The 15,621-nt window shown below is 41.2% G+C and overlaps 2 protein-coding genes across 2 annotated transcripts; both read left to right on the forward strand.

Annotated features, from left to right (window-relative positions):
• The first annotated feature begins 323 nt into the window (after positions 1-323).
• On the forward strand, positions 324-9,656 carry zbtb17 (zinc finger and BTB domain containing 17). The gene is made up of 15 exons (XM_085344068.1): positions 324-459; positions 1,908-2,130; positions 2,222-2,401; positions 2,845-3,177; positions 3,469-3,558; positions 4,120-4,403; positions 4,604-4,746; positions 4,844-5,144; positions 5,733-5,820; positions 6,349-6,465; positions 6,571-6,691; positions 7,048-7,178; positions 7,336-7,599; positions 7,699-7,788; positions 9,174-9,656. Exons 2-15 carry the CDS (start codon positions 1,926-1,928, stop codon positions 9,590-9,592), a joined length of 2,766 nt encoding a protein of 921 aa, XP_085200194.1. The 5' UTR covers positions 324-459; positions 1,908-1,925; the 3' UTR covers positions 9,593-9,656.
• Positions 9,657-10,666: 1,010 nt separating this feature from the next.
• On the forward strand, positions 10,667-15,069 carry ddost (dolichyl-diphosphooligosaccharide--protein glycosyltransferase subunit (non-catalytic)). Its single transcript, XM_085344349.1, has 11 exons — positions 10,667-10,914; positions 11,553-11,663; positions 11,751-11,837; positions 11,935-12,038; positions 12,118-12,212; positions 12,389-12,482; positions 13,173-13,321; positions 13,592-13,739; positions 13,831-13,951; positions 14,107-14,213; positions 14,439-15,069. Exons 1-11 carry the CDS (start codon positions 10,680-10,682, stop codon positions 14,586-14,588), a joined length of 1,401 nt encoding a protein of 466 aa, XP_085200475.1. The 5' UTR covers positions 10,667-10,679; the 3' UTR covers positions 14,589-15,069.
• The last annotated feature ends 552 nt before the right edge of the window (positions 15,070-15,621 follow it).

Below are 15,621 nucleotides of genomic sequence, written 5' to 3' on the forward strand. Positions count from 1 at the left end.
AAGGACCTCTTCTGATTGTATAAAATAAAGCCTAAAGATATAGCTCATTTTAGCACGCAGGGATTCAGTTTGAAATTTGTGATTATTAAGTTAGACTTAGAGCGCTTATTTACACACTACACGTGCCTGTAATGACAAACTATTCTATTACAAATCCATTTTAGCTCCACTGTGTTATGAAGGTATCAGCTTTGCACATTATGTAACTTGGGTGTATCGCGACACCGCGTGGCCTCTGTCGGCAAAACATTGGTTCCCACTGCGCGTGCTCCAGCGATACATCCGGCCGGTCCCTATCAATCGATCAGAGAGAGGAAGATGGCGTTGGATGGAGTGAGCGGGGTATGATCGATCACCGAAAAACTCGATTGGGTTCGTTTTTCCCAACTGAGCCAAAAACTCCGTAAGACCGCTTGGACCAGCAGTTTCAAGCCCGAGTGAAGACGAGATAACAAGGAGGTAAATCGGAAGTTGGTTTCTGTTAAAATGGCGCTTCTTAAAAAACCGAAAAGAACAGGCTAGCTGTGGAAACAACAAGAGGGGAGGCCGGACTCGCAGCTCCGCCATCTTGTTCCCTCACCACACGCATGTAGGCATGCTAAATTAATCCCTGATAACAAAGCTGCAAGGATTGAGGAATTGCAATCGATATATTGCACCGTCAAACCACGCTGTCAAAACTTGTGGAGAAACTGACGTTCAAGTTAAAAAAAAGAAAAAGAAGAGAGAATTAAAAATAGCTGCACAGCCAGCGGGACACGAGATTACGCTTCATCCTTGCGTTAATGTCGTATCTCGCGGTTTAGTTGGCCTTTAGCATCTTTCGCGTTGCATTTCGGATTTAAGCTAGCAGTCATTTTGAGTGGTTGATTTTCAAAACGCCGTTTTTGTCCTTAAAAACACACACACGCAACATGTTTGTGAAGTTTGGTTCATAGGTTGCGTCCCATGGGACAGTTGTGAGTCTGGAGGAGATGTCATTATCTAACATAACAACTGAAACAAAGTACTTAGACATTACCAGTGGCAGCGTTGCTATAATTATTATAGTTTTATTACTGTTATTATTAATAATAATTTAGTTTAGATTTTATTATATTAGTTTAGTTTTTATTGGTTTCAGTTTTCATTTTGCTATTGGTTATTACTTATGCCAAATGCCAGAGCCAAAATTTTACCTCATCAACCAGTTTGTGCCAAAATTCTAACAGATTAACACATACCATATTTATTTATGTTTCCTCTGTTATTTTCCAAATTCCAAAAATAGTTTTAGTTAGTTTACCCCTTTTCATGGTCTAGGCTTTATTTTTATTTATCTAACTAGAATATTTTTCAAAGCTAGTTTTAGCTTTTGTTTAGTTTTAGTTAACAATGATAGCCGTGGTTATAGTCCAAAGGAAGACACAAATTAGTGTGAGGAATACAATTGCTGTTATTAAAACTGCTTGTGAAACAACACATACACAGTTAAAAACTGATTTAGCTTGTTGGACGCTAACTTTAATACATCTCTGTGCTGATACATTGTAAAAGGGGTAATTGTGAAATTAAAATGAACACAACTTTCCAGTTTTAAATAAGGATAATAAATAATGTAATGGTGTAATGTGACATATAGTCTAGACACAGAATTTATACTTCATTATAGCTCATTATATCTTATTTCTGTTGACTTATATTAATTTGTAATGTATAGGTTTAGTTTTAAGGCTGATACATCTATTTTTCTGAAAGCAATCATCCCCTAATATTGACTGACCGCAGTCAGTCAATAATAAAACTACTATGCTGTCGGAGGATGCATAATTATATCAGAGGTGAAGAATGCAGACACAGATTTAACCTGACCATCACAGCCTTTTCAAGCTTCCTCGTGCTCCACATTTCATCCGTTTTATCCACAGAGCTTGTCCTTCAGGACGATGGAGTTCCCGTGGCACAGTGGGAAAGTTCTGGAGCAGCTTAACCGGCAGCGCAAGCAGGGCCTGCTGTGTGACTGCACCTTTGTCGTGGACGGTGTGGACTTCAAGGCCCACAAGGCTGTGCTGGCTGCCTGCAGCGTGTACTTCCGCACCCTCTTTCTGGACCAGAAGGATGTGGTACATCTGGACATTAGCAATGCAGCAGGTCGGTCCCCGTCAGGTTATGTGCTCTACCCTATCTCTGCCTCGTCTCTGCTGTCTAACTGGATGTGTTGTTTTGATGAATGTCGTTTCAGGCTTGGGTCAGGTCCTGGATTTTATGTACACTGCAAAGCTGACTTTAAATCTGCAGAATGTAGAAGACGTGCTGTCGGTAGCTCACTTTTTACAGATGCAAGAAATCGTGAATGCGTGTTCTGCGTACCAGTCGTTGTCAAATCCAGCCCCGTCCGTCATAACACTGGATTTTGCTGTTGGTGAGTCAGGTCCTCGGTGAATACTCGTGTCTGTACCCTTTTTTTCTTTATTTCAGATAAATTGTCATTGCCCTCAGCTAATCCGTCCATGCCTTGATTCTTCAAATGAATCATCAGGTTGCTTTGTATTAAATTTGTCAACCAATTTTACCGTCACTTTTCATAGCATGATGACAAACGTGTATTTCTGCTGTGTCCATGTTTGGCAGTAGTCCTAACAGATGCTGTTCTACATTAAAAAAGATAAATGAAAAGTAATTAATACATATTTACCCGATTGTTGTTTTGTTGAGCTCATAACATGGTTCTTTATCTGTTCTTATTGGCATTCAGTTTGTTGAAAATGGAACACAGTCGTCATTGATTCTGCATTCTAATGTGTGAAATGTTGCTCCTGATAATTTCGATTTGATTTGATTTTAATTCTGTCTTTAACACACCAGATGAAAAAACAGGTGAAGGAGAGCAGAAAGAGGAAACTGACAGTCAGCTGTCAGATTTGGCATCACAAGCCGAGGAGTGCCCTCGTAGCATTCCCACAGAGGATAAAGAGACCATTCAAAGTCAGGACATTTTAGAGGAAGAGCTTTCTGCCAAAACACAGAAGCCTGTTTCTCAGCCGAAACCCACTAGAACCCACACAGGCCGCGGACGACCCCCAAAAACGTCCCACCTTCTGACTCAAAAGAAGACGTCTGTCAAGAACAAGGAAGAAAGTGGTGCATTAGACGCACCCGCCTTCCAGGACGACACCGCTGATGCCGACTACATACTGAGTAAATACATATTCATAGAAAGTCTTTTCAGTTATTTAATTATGATGTATGCTAGCATGTTTAAAGTTTGAAAGGATCCACATGATGCTAGTAGCTTTTTATTTGATGGCATTTGATATCTTGATATATTATTTTATCCATTATTAATGTTTTTAAGAAACGATAGGTTATATAAATAAATACATACATAAATGTTTAAAATCAAGAGTTAAATTCAATGGAAAGAACACAAATGATTGTGATGGCTTAACAAAGAAGTGTTTTCGTTTTTTATTTTATTGTTTTTATTAGAATCACCGTTAAAATCTGCTGGCAGTTCGCCTTATATGAGCTCCCGCGGGAGGAGAATCAGAAAACCACCTCGACGAAACTTCCCACCTGGTGAGCGCTCTGTCCTGAAGGAACTTATGCAATGCCCCTTTCGTTTAAGCTTCCCACTGGACAAACTCTGTGCAGAGGCAGGAAAAGCGAAGTCATTTAAAAACACCTCTAGATTCAGGTTGATTAGTGCTCGAATGATTATCCGAGTGCTGTTTTCCGCATTTTCACATTCCATTTAAAATGCCAGAAATGTGATTAAAAACATGTATATTTCTTCAGCACCTTTCAAACACGCAGTCATTTCACATTAATCTAATAGGATTTAGAGCATTTGCTTTGTATTAGAATAAACACATTTCTTTAAAGGTTGCAGCAAACCTGCTTCTTGTATTTGTTTCATTGCTGATGGTGCTAGTTGTTGCCCCAGTTGTAGCTGGTATGTCTGGAAGACGCAGTGGGGAACATTAACGTAAGAGTGACCTCTGTCTGATGTAAAGAATGTCATCACTTTAACAGACCGATGAAGCCAGTAATCCCATATCTCAAAAAGTCATTGCTATTCCCCGTCAAAGCTGTAGACAGTTTGTCATTTTCAGAGCTTTTCTGCTCTTGTTCTCCCAGACAATGACTCAGAGGATGAAGCCCCATCACAGGCAAAAACTGATAATAAGGTGGCAGAGCCAGCAGGGGTGGCTGAAGGGCAGGAAGAACACTCTTTGGAGACCGGCGATGTGGAGGCTGATGATATTGATGATAACGAGGATGGAGAGGAGGATGACGAGATAAGTCAGCAAATGGAAGGAGACAGCCCAAGCAGCGAGAGAGATGGAAGACAAGCTCAGTCAGCGTGCATGAGCAGCCGATTTGAATCAAAGCCTTACAGCTCCGTGACACACAAATGTGAGGTGAGGGATTTGTGGGACGGCCTAAGTTGCGCTGTGCCTGCTTTTCCTGCTCTGGTCTGCAGGCTCTGAAGATATAAATGTCAATGCTGGGAGCTTTCATGAAAAGCTGGGCATCATAGATGCTTTTATGCAAATGTTGGTCACATTTGCATGCATATCTTTGCATTAAAAGGCTTCACGATATATTTTCCTCTTTTTAGGACTGCGGGAAGAAATTCACCCACACGGGCAATTTCAAGAGGCACATGCGTATTCACACTGGAGAGAAGCCCTTCAGCTGCCGGGACTGCAACAAGGCTTTCTCTGACCCCGCAGCTTGTAAAGCCCATGAGAAAACACACAGGTGGATGGCTTTTCCTTTTCCTTTTCATATTCATTTAGTGTATTTTTGCATACTTCTGCAGAGGGCTTAATTAAAGTGAGCTGTCGTTGACTCCTAGCCCCCTGAAGCCGTACTGCTGCTCTACTTGCGGAAAGAGCTACCGTCAGATCAGTCTGCTCAACCTGCATCGCAAACGTCACACAGGGGAAGCGCGGTACAGCTGTGAAGTTTGTGGCAAGCTTTTCACCACTTCGGGCAATCTGAAGCGCCACCAGCTGGTGCACAGCGGCGAGAAGCCATACCACTGCGACTACTGCGAGAAGGCTTTCTCTGACCCCACGGCCAAGATGCGACATCTGGAGACACATGACACAGAGAAGGGCAACAAGTGTCCACACTGCGACAAACGCTTCAACCAGGTACCCTTGGAAAGGTTTGGCTTTTCTGTGGACAAATATAAACACGATGAATGAATAACATGATTCCAGGCAACACTATTTTTAATTGAAAAATCTTAGCTGGATAGTAATATTCACTGTTTGTATATGTATATATATATAACTCTGCCTCAAACCCCTTGGGAATGATATGTGTGTGTTCCTCAAACTAGGGTCCTCTTCCTGAGGCCCGTGAGTCTTATGAGTCTGGACAGAAGCCTCTGATGATGTGCCTGAAATGTGCTGGTACCACTCTTACAGTTTGGGGGTTACCACTTAGACCACTTTGGACTTTACCTTCCACACCCGCTTTTGCAGCTGGATGTGGGTGAGGGAAGGGAGATAGGAGAAAAACAACACGACTCTCTTTAGAACAACAGGTCAGGGTACAAATCCTCTGCAGGGCATGGATACAGTAAGGTTCCCCAGGCTAGATCCCTAGTTCTATCCAAACCTGCGCCAGAGAGACTTAACTAAAGTCATACTGGCTTGGCTGTCACCCCGGTTGAGCGCGCATATACTTAAGTGTCATTTAAGGAACATTTTTGTTGTTTTGTGTTTCCTCGTTAGGTTGGGAATCTAAAAGCTCATTTAAAAATCCACATTACAGACGGGCCTCTCAAGTGCAAAGAATGTGGCAAGCAGTTTACCACTTCAGGTAAAAAAAGAAGTAATAACAATGTTGCTTTTTTTCTCCCTGCATTTTTATTGTCACAGTGAATAAAACGCTCTCTGTTTCTTCATGAATACAAATTCTACCTGTCATATTGATCTTGAGAGAAATTAAGGACCAAAAAAATATCAAAACATACACCATTGATTTGTTATTTTATTTATTTATTTATTTTTGTACTTACTAACAGAAACCTACTTTGCTCCTTTCCGTTAGTAGGTAGTGTTAGTCAGTGTTATTCAGTTTGAAAATGGTTTGGGATATACAAAAAACCCATTAAACTGCATGCAAGTACAACAAATGTTATATTTAGAGATTCAGTAATAATTATAATATCACTAATAATATTAAAATAATGATGAATACTATTAAAATAAAGTGTGATATCCAATAGTTAGACCATACATGAACAAAATTATTTAATTGCTTTTAGTTGGTGTGTTACTATGTAGAATTGTTTTTCTTCTTTGAGCCATTTGGTCTAATCTGTGTGTACTAATACCTGCTTTTTAGGGAATCTGAAGAGGCACCTGCGGGTTCACAGCGGGGAGAAACCGTACGTCTGCGGGCACTGCCAGAGAGCTTTCAGTGATCCCGGAGCTCTGCAGCGGCATGAGCGCATCCATACAGGTACTCTGGGGATTCTGGGGAACTTATTTTCATTCTTCCATCTGAATCCCTGTGTGAATATTATCTACTTCCCACGATAGTGAAACAGTTATTTATATGTTGCAGGAGAGAAGCCCTGTGTCTGTATTATCTGTGGTAAAGCTTTCACTCAGGCCAGCTCCCTCATCGCTCATGTCCGCCAGCACACGGGAGAGAAGCCCTACGTCTGCGATCGCTGTGGTAAAAGGTCAGCACGGCACAGTGCTGCAATGATAGGCTCAGGTTTCAAACTCACTTGTAGCTGAGGTATAGAAACTGGCATTATTTAACAGGGATGTTTGAGAGGGGAATATTAAGTGTAGTTTAGAGGTTTTGACCTGTGTAGGCGGTAATGAGAATTGAAGATAATATAGATTTGTGGTCATTCTCAAAGGTCAAGTAACAGTGACCTGTTATAGTTCATTCAAATGATAGTGAGAGTACTGAGATTGACCAAATTAGAGATTAAAATACTGTTTAAAAGATTATTTTCTTATGAACAAAATGAATAAATGTGTCAGTAAAGTAGATGAGAGGAAATATCATATATATGTTTTTGTGCAGGTTTGTGCAGTCTAGTCAACTGGCCAATCACATTCGCCATCACGACAACGTCCGCCCGCACAAGTGTCAGATGTGCAACAAGGCATTTGTTAATGTGGGAGACCTGTCGAAGCACATCATCATTCACACAGGTGAAGAACAAATTTGTTACAAGGCTTTTTTTTTGGGAGAGTGAGGGTTCACCTGTTGAGCAGCTAAGTCTCTGTTTCCCACCACATTTGTATCCATCCAGCAGAACTCTGATCTTTCACCGTCAATTGACTACTTATCTTTGTTTTGTTGTCTCAGGAGAGAAGCCGTTCCTGTGCGATAAATGTGGTCGGGGGTTCAATCGCGTGGACAATCTGCGCTCTCACGTCAAGACTGTGCACCAAGGCAAGGCCGGCATGAAGCGGCTGGTGGTGTCAGAGGGAAGCTCAGACGAGTTGGGTGATGGAGGAGCGGGGCCATGCACCTCTGACAGCGAGATCAACATCGTCACCGTCACCACGGAGGACATCGTCACACTGGCGACAGAGGCCCTGGCGGCCAGTTCTGTAGCTCAGCTGACAGGTCAGACTACATCTTCAAGGCTAGAATGTAATCAACAACACAGATGTTTGTAGATGGCTGTGAGGCACAGACGGTGACAATGTTTGTGTCTGTTAACAGTAGTTCCAGTGGCTGCTTCGGTTTCTGCAGATGAGACCGAAGCTCTGAAAGCTGAAATCACCAAGGCCGTGGAGAAAGTGCAAGAAGCAGGTAAGACCTGGCATTATAAAAACATGTAATGTTATGAATAGGGATGGGTACCGGTGTCCGTTCTGACATAAACGGTAGTAACCAGACCGAAAAGCAGCGCACATTTCGGTGCTTTATTTCGGTGCTTTTTTTTCCTGAGCTGTGATACACTTCTAGCCAATCATTTTACGTTTCCGAGGATAGTAGGCGGGTCCAGGTACGTGCGTTCTTTTAGAGCAGAGCTACAGATTAAAAATGCCCAAGGCGAAGCGGTCAAAAGTCTGGCTGTACTTCACAGCAAAATATGCAAACTCAGCAGCCTGCAACAAGTGCTTTAAGCTGATACTGTGATACTGTCAAAGGAGGTAACACCTCAAATCCGATGAAACACCTGGCGATGCATAGCGGTTTTTTTTAAAAGCCCAGAAATGCGCCGTATGATAGCTTGCTGCGAGACCTCACACCGAGCACATCTACTGTGCGTGGGTTGCCTGTTATCGGACCCGGAGTTAGCAATATCCCCCAAAAACACGAAGAGGAGAGTCCTGGCCCCTAGCCCTGTCAGTGTAGCAGAAATGATGAGGATGATGATGCAGCAGCAGCCGTTCTTCTCTGCGTGAGTAGCTTAATGTTGTTCGCGTGTAATTTACGTTGAGTAGGCTAACCACCTTATTACATTAATGCATGTAAGGTGAACTAGCAAACATCATCATAGCTACATGCGGCTGTCCTCTTGTTTGATGGCAGATACTCCCTTCACCCTGGCCAAAAAGGCCTAAAATGACCAAAGAAAAAGTGGAAAACAGTTAAACATGAGAGGTTTTGGACAAAGTTTGTGTTTTTTCCCATTGATTAAGCACTGCTTCCAGCCAAGAGTGATACCATATATGCCCCATAGCTGCAGAAAAGGCTAACATTGTTATCTTTTTACAAAAAACCAGCTGAACATGAGAGGTTTTTGGACCAATTTTGTGTTCTCCAGTCTTTAAGCACCGGTTTGAGCACTGTTTGAGCACCGGCACCGTTTCAAAAGTACCGATTTGGTACCGGTATCGGATAAAACCTAAACGATACCCATCCCTAGTTATGAATGACAACAAAATATCAGACATGGTTTGGGGGAGTAGCAGTATGGAGTGTTACGCTTATAAGCTGAAGTCCATTTATTGACCCTGAAAACAATAATCAGTAAAAGAAGCTGAATATGTACGTATGAGTATGTGAGACAGATTTTGAAGTACACAGCTACTTGCATAACCATCTAAATGGTCTCAATGAGAAGTATTATTACAGTACTGTAAACAGTACCGTAAAATTCATCAGAAGCCAGTTCCTTTTTCTTACACAGAACAGGACACAGATTGAAAAATGGTTCGTTTGTTCATGAAACCTTCTTCTCTTCTCAGATCCCAACACGCAGATTTTGTATGCTTGTGATTCGTGTGGCGATAAATTCTTGGATGCCAGCTCCTTAGCTCAGCACGTACGCATCCACACAGCTCAAGCCCTGGTCATGTTTCAGGCAGATTCCGACTTCTACCAGTACACCGCAGCCACCACTGCCGAGGGGGATTCCACTGCAACATGGCAACCCACACCCGAACAGGTCATCCACGAAGGAGAGCTAATCTTCCGTGCTCAGGTTGGAGAGGGAGAAACAGAGGACGGGATGATTGGAGAGGCGCAAGAACAAGAAGAATCAGAACAGGAAGTTCAGGAGAAGGTGGAGAATGGACAGGTGGAGACCACCACTGAGATCAAAACATATGAAAAAGATGTAGAGGAGGACAAGGAGCAGGAGATGGAGTGTGAGAGGCAGTCGTAGTGGGGCAGATTTGTTTAAAGTGTGTGTCATTTTGCTTGTAAATGAAATGAGATTTATACTGTATAAGGAGAAGTAAGAAATGAAGTGTGTTTATGAGTTTTGTTAAATATGAACTGGATTCATAACAGACACTGTTCCTGAAAAAAAATTCTTTCCAGATTTGTGATCAGTAATCATGTCCTGTTTTCAGCAAACAAGGTGAGATCTAGTAGTTTTTGTAAACGTTGAGAGGCGGTTATGCTACTTTGTGTAGTTTATTTTTAGACTTCAGTGTAGGACTGTGCTTCGTCCATTATATAAAACATTTTAAAGTCTGTCTTACCCAGTATAACTTAAAGAAAAGAATTCTATGTGATATTTTTCCCATTTTTATGATGAAATAATAATATAATCATTTTCTTTAAACATCCAAAATATTTTTCTTGTACTTAAAGTATTTTCATGCAGAGAATGTTACTCAAAGGCTATCTACATGAACATATATGAGTACTAAACTAAAGTAAAGGACACTTGATGCCTTTTTACAGAAGCAAGGTGTTGTAAATCTTGTGTTTGGATAATATTTGTATATTTGTCATGTTACCTCTGAAAAGATTAGACTTGTGTACAGTGACGACAAACTGACAAATGTCACAAGACATTTTTGTGTCACTATTGATTTTTGTGTCATTAATTTGTCTGCAGAATGGATAAAACCCCTAATACTACTTTTACTGGAAGATGCCATCAGCTCAATAAAGAATTGCCACTGCTTGTGTTGTGCTCTTGTTTTTACTAAAAATAAATAAAAAGAATAACAAAGGCTTATGTGCCTTGCTTATTATTTAAAAACAGAAATAACTTAAATGACAGCTGAAAGGCATAATCCTTTAAGTCGTTTAAACGCCGTTTTTGTTGTAAATATTCAGTAAAAATGTGCATATTTATATTTCGATGCCTGGACTTACCTGTTTGCCAGGCTTACAATGAAGCTCTCACGCTATTGGTTGACTGGCAGTCAGAGCGACGCGTTCCGCTCTGTGATTGGCTGCCTCTTAGGGTCAGAGTTTAGTCAACTGCTAACGCTGACGTCGACTTCTGCAGCAAAATGGCGGCGCTGACAGCAGTCATGCAGACGAACCGGTCCGGTTCTTTATCATCGTCCAAAAAACGAACCGGAACGGTGTTAATGAGGCGGTTCAAGCTTTTGGACCATAGCGTCCTTTTATTGCTGTCGTTAGCCTCCGTGCTGCATTGTGCTTTGGCTGACGGTAAGACGTTGGTGCTGCTGGACAACCTCAACATCAAAGACACCCATTCAATCTTCTTCCGCAGTCTGGCAGGTCAGTATGATAATACTATTTTTTTGCAGCTTTACTTACTCTGCTATGCAGTCGTATATATGCCTCGTTTACCGGGCATCAGCAAGTTTTTGGCAGCTAACAAAAAGCCGCTGCTAGACCAGAAATTGATGCACGATAGCAAGAATGCTAACATTAGCTTAGCTGGAATGTGTTCGCGGTCCTAACGTAATTTGAGCCTCTTACAACTCAGTGTAATATAATAATATAGATGAAGATGTGCTCGATGCTGTTGTTGTTAAAATTATTTAAATAATACTATGCATTTCCGTGCATATTTGCATTTCCGCTCCTCTGCTCTTCTGGTTTGCTGGTAGGTACAGTAGTGGGAGAAATCCACTTTCCTGATTAGGCAACAGTCTTCAAAAGAGGAGTTCATACAGTTTGGGTTATTACTGTTTTAAGAAGACATGTAAAACAAAACGTTTTGTCTGAAGATACAACTTTTTGTAATACTCGGGGATATTGCATGCTTTTGTTAGAGATAACATCAGTGCTTGCACACCTTTGCTGTATCCTGTTGTAGTAAACATGTCCTAATTTTCAAAAACCACTGTGTTAAAACTTTAGCCTTAGTACAGCATTGTTACTGTTAATTATAATGCATCTGTTTTCTTCAGACCATGGATTTGACCTCACCTTCAAGACCGCTGATGATCCCTCCCTGTCGCTGATCAAATATGGCCAGTTCCTGTATGACCACTTAATTATCTTCTCACCATCAGTTGAAGGTGAGTTTCGCAGCGTTAAAACAAAAAATAAATAAATTGTGGCAGGTGATTTCTTCCTGAAGGTAAACACTTTTTTGTCATCCGCAGACTTTGGTGGAAATATAAATGTGGAGACTATTACATCCTTCATTGACGGTGGGGGCAATGTCCTGGTTGCTGCAAGTTCAGACATCGGTCAGTTGATTTATAACAGTGTTTGTTCAAGTCGTATATTATTTGAAATGTTTAAGTATGATCATTCAAGTATTTTTGTTTTGTTCTTGTTTCACAGGCGACCCTCTGAGGGAGCTGGGCAGTGAGTGTGGCATTGAGTTTGACGAGGAAAAGACTGCCGTCATTGATCATCACAACTATGATGTGTCTGATCCTGGAGAGGTAAATGGCTTGGCCTTTACACAGCTGCCATTTTATGTTTTGTTATGTTGTTGTAATTTGTGATCTTTTGTAACTCCAGCATACCCTGATTGTCGCTGACCCAGAGAACCTGCTGAAAGCTCCCACTATTGTCGGCAAACCCACCAAGAAACCTGTTTTATTCAAGGGTGTCGGGTAAGCACAGTGATTTTCACGCTGATGTGTAATAAATGATAAATTCATCCTTTTAGCTGGAGCAGAGACTTGTGTCAGAAGATGTAACAGATAGTGTTGTTAGATTTTTAGTCATTGTAAAAGATTAACTCCCATGCTCAGTGGAAAATATATTGAATGTGGCTCACTTCTTCCAGCATGGTGGCAGACCCAGACAACCCTCTTGTCCTGGACATCCTTACTGGGTCCTCCACCTCCTACTCCTTTTTCCCTGACAGACCCATCTCACAGGTAATACTGTTGACATGTCATGATAATGTCAGGTAATGAATTATGATTTATTCAGGACAAACTGTCCCGGGCATGATAAGTAGCCCTTTAAAATTAAAATTGTGTAGTAATGCTTTTGGAAGAAAAAGACAAGCTTATTGTGCACTACCTCATTTTCTCCGCGATGTATAACGTGGTCAAAGTTTCAGAACAAAGGGTGGAGCTAAAACTGCTTTGTTCAGGCAGAATGAACCACAGGGCAGCACCAAGCCCAGTATGAGATGATTAAGGATTATTTTCAACTATTTTTAACGCAAAATTACGCTGGTAGAGTCCAATAATAAACAAGTTGAGTTGAGATCCTTGTATAACTATTATTAGCCTGAATGGATATTCAGTTCACTTCAATTTGATTTTATTTATAGAGAGAATCAAATCACAACAACAGTCACCTCAAGGCATTTTATATTGTATTGTGAAGAGGAAAGCTCCAACAATCAGAAGACCTGCTATGAGCAAACACTTGATAGTGAGAAGAAAAACTTCTCGGTATCACCCCTTTTAACAGGACCAAACCTCATGCACAACCACGCTCAGGGAGGGGCAGCTATTGGCCATGACCGTTTGGGGACAGGAGGTACTAAGTTAATTTTACTTTTTTAATGTTGTTGTTGTTTTGTGTTTTTTTTTTATTTTTTTTAAATGCTGTAGTACCCCCACGCTGTTGGCAAGAACACCCTGCTGATCGCTGGGCTCCAGGCTCGAAACAATGCCAGAGTGGTGTTTAGTGGCTCCTTGGACTTCTTCAGCGATGCCTTCTTCAACTCTGCAGTGCAGAAAGCCACACCAGGTTCACAGAGGTACTCCTGTCAGTGATGGCCTGGCTTGTTTTTCTTCCATGTGAATGTTACAAGTTCAAACACATTTACTGCAGATTTCTGCAAGTTTAGATGCTTAGAATGTGTTCCACTGAGTTTGCAGTTTAGTGCGTTTGACCTCCTAAAGCTAATCTGTAGGTGGAAAACAGCCTTAAAATGTAAGATTGTAATAACTAGTCACTGATATTAGATTTGGTTACAATATAGTTGGTTACAGATGTCAGTGTTCCCTGTCCTTGTGGGCTTTTTCAGGCACGAGCGGACAGGGAACATGGAGCTGGCCGAGGCTCTGTCTCGCTGGGTGTTCAAGGAGGCTGGAGTCCTCAGAGTGGGAGCTGTTACCCATCATCGCGTGGGGGAGACCGACGCCCCCACAGCATACACCATCACCGACCTCGTGGTGGGTCTTGTTGTCTGTTTGTTATCATCACCGTGAAGATATTTGTTTTTAATGCAGTGTCGCTCAATCACTGTAAACCCTTTTCATGCAGGAATACAGCATTGTCATTGAGATGTTGTCCGAGGGCCGTTGGATCCCATTCGACGGAGATGATATCCAGCTTGAGTTTGTGAGGATCGATCCCTTCGTCCGGACTTATCTGAAGAAAAATGGTATGGTATTGTATTATAGAATATATTTACATTCATTTACGTCTTGTTTACAACCTACATGTATTGTTTTTATAATGTTTGGCAGGATTGACTTCATATTCTCGTCATATTTACAAACTGCATTTATGATAAATGTTCCATTGTTGTTCAACTAGGAGGTAAATACAGTGTCCAGTTCAAGCTGCCTGATGTGTATGGAGTCTTCCAGTTCAAAGTGGACTATAACCGACTAGGATATACACATCTCTACTCCTCCACTCAGGCAAGTTCATCAGAAGTTCCCTCCTAAAGACTGAGTCATGTTGAGTTTATTTACTATAAGATAAATGTATAGAAATGGTAAAAATTGAAAGTATTGCTCAATTAATCATCCTGGTTACTACCTCTGTTCTTTTATCAATCATTTGTTGTAATAGTAACATAGTAACCTATTAGTTGATGTGCTGTATGGCTTGCTAACTAATCCAGTTGTGTTTCTCCACCGTAGGTATCGGTGCGTCCTCTGCAGCACACCCAGTATGAGCGCTTCATCCCCTCAGCCTACCCATACTATGCCAGTGTCTTCTCCATGATGGCTGGACTCTTTGTCTTCAGCGTAGTTTTCCTCCACATGAAAGAGAAGGAGAAGTCTGACTAATACAGAATGCCAGTGGGGAAGAGAAAATAAGACTGGAAGTGAACTTGTGGTGTGAAGAGTGGAAATGAATGTCGTGATGGCTTGAGTCTTCATGCAGGGACTTGGACTGTTTCTGTTCTGTTATTGGGGAACTCACTTTGTCGGGGTCTGAGGGCCAAAAGAGGCCCTGACTGTAATGCAGTGGTTGTGGGAGGTTTTTTTTACACTTTGGAATCACTCAGTGGCCCTTGTCTGTTCAGAAGTCAGTCAGCGTTTGTTTAAAGTTGCTTTACAATTGATTAAATATTTCAAGTCAAACATTTGCTTAGAAATGGGGAAGAAATTTACAATAAAATTTGACCTGCATTGTTTTATTTTTCAGCCAGAAAAGTTTATTGTGGTAACTACATGCACTGATTATGGCAACAACTCATTTGTTTGTTTTTTTTGATAAGATTAATGTGTTTCCAAATAAGTTGGAGTCATCTTAATAAAATATTGACATTCCACTCAATAGAAATGCCTGTTGTCTCTGTAACTTAACACGCAATAACGGTGTTCATTGAAATGTTACGAGTGGTTTGGTCCACTGAATGTGGAGCTGCTATGATTTGTGCTTAAGGCAAAATAAATGTTTAATGACACTCATTTTAATGTGCAGATACTTAACAAGAAGCGAAATGTGGGGAAAAGTAAAAATGAACAACTATCAAAACTCTAGATATTAAACAAACCTTAATCTTGATATGTGCACATTTTTTAAAAAGAGCCAGGGTGCTTTAGCATTTACCAAGATGAACAAGGTCTGAAGAAGAGCTGGAAACGCTGGGGAAAAAAAGTTTATGACTAAGTTAAAACAGTGGAGTCTTGTGCCGAATTCATCACTTCATTCAGATTAATTCAATCACACACTAATTTACATTGATATTGGGTTTTGGCACAATTCTGAGCATAAAATCTTTAAATTTGCGAAAATTTAAGGTCCTTCAGTCTGCGATTAACAAACCGGATGACGTCATTGACGTAACTCACTGACGGCGTGAGTTCAGTTGTC

Source organism: Diplotaxodon limnothrissa, linkage group LG20 (assembly GCF_057381915.1).
Source record: "Diplotaxodon limnothrissa isolate DT_005_m linkage group LG20, D_limnothrissa_male_GT1.1, whole genome shotgun sequence".
NCBI classification, from domain to species: domain Eukaryota; kingdom Metazoa; phylum Chordata; class Actinopteri; order Cichliformes; family Cichlidae; genus Diplotaxodon; species Diplotaxodon limnothrissa.